At 35.3% G+C, this 4,245-nt stretch overlaps 1 protein-coding gene across 1 annotated transcript; it reads left to right on the forward strand.

Annotated features, from left to right (window-relative positions):
• Positions 1–204: 204 nt before the first annotated feature.
• On the forward strand, positions 205–3,955 carry LOC106137404 (uncharacterized). Its single transcript, XM_060949280.1, has 3 exons — positions 205–228; positions 1,475–1,628; positions 3,676–3,955. Exons 1-3 carry the CDS (start codon positions 226–228, stop codon positions 3,876–3,878), a joined length of 360 nt encoding a protein of 119 aa, XP_060805263.1. The 5' UTR covers positions 205–225; the 3' UTR covers positions 3,879–3,955.
• The last annotated feature ends 290 nt before the right edge of the window (positions 3,956–4,245 follow it).

A 4,245-nucleotide genomic window follows, 5' to 3' on the forward strand; every position in this document is an offset into this window, starting at 1 on the left:
TCAAACAAACAAACATACAAACTCTTCAGCTTTCTAATATTAGTATAGATATTTCTCTCACTTACATTGCTAACATTTAGCCAATCAGATTATTGTCCCACAATTAACCAAACTTTTGGTTACTAAAAAGTCGTTTTGCAATCGACGAGAGTGAAAGTCCGTCGGATGTATGACGCAGCTTTAACATTATTGTGTACTCAAGAACGGTGCCTGTCACACGTAATAATGGTAAGTTTATACCAAACATTTGAAATTCGAACACATTATTATTTAAATTGTAGAATGTAGAATGAGGTTTATTTTTGGTGTACCATTTGACAAAATTTTGTGGTCATTTCAAATTGGAGGAGAAATAATAGAATAATAATAGAAATAAGAGAAAATTAAAAGAAAATTTTAGTTAGTTATTTTTTGAAATTGTTATTTTATTTGAATGATGTAATTTTCAATTACATATGTGTACTTATAATGTGTATCGGTCATAGTCACATAATTGTTTATGCTAATATTATGCTAATAGCTAATTATGGGTAGGTAATAATACTATCATTGCAGAGCCAATTCTTAATATTGACATTATTATTTCATGCGTTGTTATTTTGCGATTTTTATATATAAAAATGATTTATTTAATTTTGAAAAAATATATATTTAATTTTATAATTGTTAAGAATCACAATCTGTATATATGTATATTCTGTATGCATTTTATTAAGTTTAAACATTTATTTATCTTGCTCTGCGCCAACGCCGATCTCCTGTTTGGTTTCCTTCCACCCAAAGGTTGACTGGAAGAGATTGCATTAGCGATAAGTCCGCCTTTGTACCATCTCTGTCTGTTTTGTATGTTTTACTCTTATGGTGCAATAAAGAGTTTTATCTATCTATCTGTAGGTAATTTTTAAACTACGATCCTTTATCAGACAAAGTTAGCCCCAAAATATGGATGAACTCTACTAAGTTATTTCACTAAATTACTATTTAATTTCACCTTTTTGTAGTAGAAATACCAAATAGTCGAACTAAACGTTTCAAGAGAGATCCCTCTTAGTTCAAGCGGCTAACGTGTAAAATTAACTGCCTGCGTCTTTATTCCCAGACAAGTATCTAATGTCCGCGGACATTCAAAACTAGAATAAATGGGTATCTCTTGGATAGGCATGAAAAATCTTCATTTTTACCGTCACTTATCATCAGGTGCGATGGAAGACAAATGCCTAATCCAATATTGAATTTTTAAAAAAAAACAATGTTCTATGTTACAAGATCTTTATTCTGGTTTTATGAGTTAGCAACCTGTCACTATTTGAATATCAATTCTATCATTAAACCAAACAACAGCCAAACTTTGCTATCAATGTTTTCAAAACTGTCGGCTCTGTCTACCCCGCAAGGGATATAGACGTGTTTATACGTGTGTATGTACACATGTTTGTTTAAATACTAAAAAGAAACCACATTTTTATCCTTCCAGGGAGCGCAACAGAGCGAGATGGCAAGCAACGGCAAGCCTGACCTGGTCACGAAGATCAAGGCCAAGGTGGCTGCAGCGGACCCCAAGAAGGCCAGGGAGCTGGGCGGCGTCCACCTCTTCAACATCATCAAAGGAACTTCTGTTTACAGCTGGAGTGAGTAGAATATGTTGTAGAAGTAATGAAGAAAAGAGGAAAATCTATTCTTGGAGGCCTCTGTGGCGCAGTGGGTCCCGGGTTCGTATCCCGGCCGGGGCATTAATGAGAAACAACCTTTTTCTGATTGGCCTAGGTCTTGGATGTTTAACTATAGTATTTATCATAAAATATAATACCGTTGAGTTAGTATCTCGTAACACAAGTCTCGAACTTACTTCGAGGCTAACTCGATCTGTGTAATCTGTCCCGTATATATTTATTTATTTTTCTTCCTGACTTTAAATCCGATTAAGTATAGCCCTACATCTTTGGAGGGAATCTCAGAAGGCGCCTTTTGATCCTGGAATGGGTACTGTTGTGGCCGTTCAGCCTCCATGGACAGACAGACACTTTGACTTGACATTCAGATAAACAAAACTGACTCCAAAGGTATTAATAAAAAAAGAACAATCGATTTTGACTTAGACGACGACCGAAACATGAAAAATGGGCTCGCACCAGATTGCTGCGCGCGCGATTCGTAATGTCAATCGGATTTCCGAAAATATTGACCTGTTTGCATGTTCTCTGAGCGAATTCATAACAACAGCGTTATATACCTATTGTATGCTACAATAATAATAATTATTATTAAAAAACAACATAACATCAACTTCTCCAAAGGGCCTCTACGTGTTGGATTTATATCCCCACGCAAGCCTCTCTAAAATCCGGGGTGTATAGACCCGTGAAATCCAAGAGGAGAAACATAATAATTAAAATGTATTGCTTCTCTATCGCATTGGTGCAAACTGTAGAGATAGATTTAAGCTTCTGAAATAAATAAAATAAAAAATAAATGACGCCTTGAAATATCTGGTGTTTTATGAGTATTGTGACTGACCCACCAGACCCTCGGCCCGTTCAGGGTACATTAGGTTTTTACACGAAGCGAGCTCCGTCAGACCTCCGCAATTTTTGCACGTTACTCTTATTGGATCATTGGAAATGATCACATACATACGTACATATGGTCACGTCTATATCCCTTGCGGGGTAGACAGAGCCAACAGTCTTGAAAAGACTGAATGGCCACGTTCAGCTATTTGGCTTAATGATAGAATTGAGATTCAAATAGTGACAGGTTGCTAACCCATCGCCTTAAAAAATAATCCCAAGTTTGTAAGCCTATCCCTTAGTCGCCTTTTACGACATCCATGGGAGAGAGATGGAGTGGTCCTATTCTTTTTTGTATTGGTGCCGGGACCACACGGAAAAGATCACTGTAACAATAATTCTTTAAAAACTCTTTGATACCAAAAACTTTTTATTCGCATACTTTTACGTTATTGGTATTTATATAACAACCAAATACTTAAATGTCACAATCACAAAGCTACTACTCATGGTTGGGAAAGTTATTAGAGCAATGACCCTTGGCTCTGACCATTCATTCCATCTCGCTTTTTTTCGCTCTTGGCTGTTCTACTTCACTTCTTTAATTTATGGTGAATATACAAAGTGTATCAATACAAAAACATAAAGAGCAAAACAGACCGTAAAATTGAGTGTTTTTTAACCATGGGAGCAATTTTAAGATACCTAATCTTAAATGCCGCCTTTAAAAAAATGTCTAAACGATGTAAATAAAGGTATATAAAATGACGGACGAGAAAGGAAGGCTTATCTTTTTTTAATTTTGTTAAATAAAGTTATTCATGTCTTAAAAAACATGCCTTTATTTTCCATCTTGCTCATAATAAGTACAAAGCGTTCCCGATTATTTTTACTCCTAGGTCCAGATAAAAAAGTTAAAACAATCATTTCTTTTGACAATCACCCTCTAACATAGTATGATTATCACTTATCACCACCAAAATAATTAATTGGTTATATACGAGACCATAAAACTGAACGTGGCCGGTCAGTCTTATGGGGCTGCTGGCTCTGTCTACCCCGCAAGGGATATAGATGTGATAATATGAATGAATGAATGGTCATACTGTACACACATAGGAACCTAATCTACTTTAAAATTTTCTTAAAACTTTTTTTACATTTTTAGCTCTAGACCTAAACAATGTGAGAGTCTTCGAAGGAGAACCGGAAGACGACCCAGACTGCACCTTTACACTCAGCGAGCAAGTCTTCAAGCAATTGGTCCAGGGTCGAGAGGATCCCAGGACCATAATGCAAGCTGGAAGGTGCTCTGTAACCGGGGACATTATGAGGGCCATGAAGCTAGAGCCTTATATCAAGATTGATTAGTCGTGCGTGTTAAAAATAAAAAAATAATAATCTATGGCTGCTGACTAAAATTAAAAAAAAAAGAATCCACATTTCAACGGCGCCATTAAAATATTTCCGAAATACTGGCTAATATACATTTTATTTCAGTGATTTTTTTAAAATATGCATACTTTTTTACAATTAGAAATCATTAAAGGCAGTCTTTCTCGATAATTAAAACTGATTTATGAGCACGGCTTATTTTAGCCGTGCTCATGTAAAAGTTTGTTTGTTAAAAAAATAATTTATATTGTTTTAAAATAAATTAAACAATATTACGAACGTTGCTAGAAGACAACTAAAATTAACTCGTGCATCTAAAAATAATTATGGGCCTACAGTACGG

This window comes from Amyelois transitella, chromosome 18, assembly GCF_032362555.1.
Source record: "Amyelois transitella isolate CPQ chromosome 18, ilAmyTran1.1, whole genome shotgun sequence".
NCBI classification, from domain to species: domain Eukaryota; kingdom Metazoa; phylum Arthropoda; class Insecta; order Lepidoptera; family Pyralidae; genus Amyelois; species Amyelois transitella.